Raw genomic sequence first — 1,432 nt, 5'->3', positions numbered from 1 at the left:
ATTCCCAGTTTCAGTATTTACTCTTCTCATAGTCCACATGGTTAATTGATTAATCAAAAGGCAAATCTGACAATCATAAGCCTCATGAGGGGGGGCAGAAACTAGGCCGAACAAATCAGGATTGCGTTTGAGCTCTGTGGAAAGAGAAAAAAAAAAAAAAAGGCAAAAAAGTATTTTTGAAAATACCTCGTCAGAAAGAAGCTAGTGGAATACAAGGTAGCTGAGAAAAGGGAGATGCTTTTTGTATTCAAGAGTTTTTGCTTCGATACTGCACTCAGCACCAGCTCTCAGCATGGCACATGGAAACCAAAATCCTTCTTATTTGTTGCACTGGTTTTGTGTGGAGGACCCTAATGCGGGCAGAGTTGTGATATTGCTGTGATTGATCATAGCTAGGGTTTTTTGAGTTTTGAAAGCACCTGACAGAAGCATGCTGCAAGAAGTGCATGAAGTGTGACTGTGAGCCCACTGACCACAGCTTCCCGGCCCCTCACTGGTTTCAAAAAAATCCCAATGTGTGCGACTCACCTGCTGCCTCAGAGCTCTGCTGTGACTGCTTCAGCTGGGTGATGTTTGGTGTGGACAACATATGATAAGATGCTCCCCGTTCCCCCTTAGATAAAATCAGTGATTAGGCGCACTAAGGAGACTCCCAACGTGCACCCCATGTTCCGAGATGGTCACCTGCGCAGGAAGATGGGACCCATTATTGTAAACAAGAACACTTCTCAGGACCGCCTTATAGAGGAGCTTCAGGGAAAGTTCGGGATCGGCCGCTCGGAGCGGCGACGTAAACAGTCGGATGACTGGCTGACCGAGGGTGTCATCGTCACGTCCAAACCCCAGCGTTTCCGTCCCGATGGGGCCGGCAGTGAGGTTGACAAGGTTGGCTTCATTGTGCAGAAAACCGTTTTCCCAATTATTTCTTTTCCCAATCACTTCACCTACAGTTTTCTACACACTTTGCTTTCTTTGTTCCCTTCCTTCTTTCTGTTTTTCTCTCCTCTCTTAGGTCATTATTCCCCCAGAGTCCCCTGTCCCTGTGAGGAAGGTGCTCCCGCCTGTCTCTCCCTCTGTCCCTCGTTGCCCTCCTATCATCCTAGAAGAACCTAAGCAACAACTACCAGTATGGCAGCCCCCTATCCCTATACCGCCACCGCTCCCTCCCCCTCCCTCTCCCCCTCCCCAAACCGCAGCACATCCAGGAAACCGCTCCCGCTGCACCTCGGCAGCTTATAAAAGCCGCACCTCCACCAGCCCCAGTTCAGGAACCTCCTGCCCCCAAGCCAGAGCCCCCTCCTCCTGTTCTGAAAACCCCAGCCCGACCACCACCAGTGGAGCCAGTGTCACCCCTTGCACCCAAAGTCCTGGTGTCAGTGGGCTGTCAAACAGAGTATGACCCAATCTTCCCTCCAATGCAGGCATGAACCCC

General features: G+C 50.5%; 1 protein-coding gene across 2 annotated transcripts in view; it reads left to right on the top strand.

Moving 5' to 3' along the window:
- pxnb (paxillin b) overlaps window positions 1–1,432 on the top strand; it is a 19,638-nt gene that overhangs the window by 14,836 nt on the left and 3,370 nt on the right. Inside the window, exons 8-9 of one of the 2 annotated variants that reach the window (XM_032517223.1) lie at window positions 619–885; window positions 1,013–1,421. The exons of the other annotated variant lie outside the window; for it this stretch is intronic. Coding sequence (XP_032373114.1) covers window positions 619–885; window positions 1,013–1,399 — 654 coding nt within the window. The 3' untranslated portion in view covers window positions 1,400–1,421. The remainder of the gene's footprint in view (window positions 1–618; window positions 886–1,012; window positions 1,422–1,432) is intronic. 2 annotated transcript variants of the gene reach the window in all.

The sequence above is a fragment of the Etheostoma spectabile genome, chromosome 5 (assembly GCF_008692095.1).
Source record: "Etheostoma spectabile isolate EspeVRDwgs_2016 chromosome 5, UIUC_Espe_1.0, whole genome shotgun sequence".
In the NCBI taxonomy this organism is placed as follows: Eukaryota; Metazoa; Chordata; class Actinopteri; order Perciformes; family Percidae; genus Etheostoma; species Etheostoma spectabile.
This window is presented reverse-complemented; position numbering and strand designations above follow the sequence as displayed.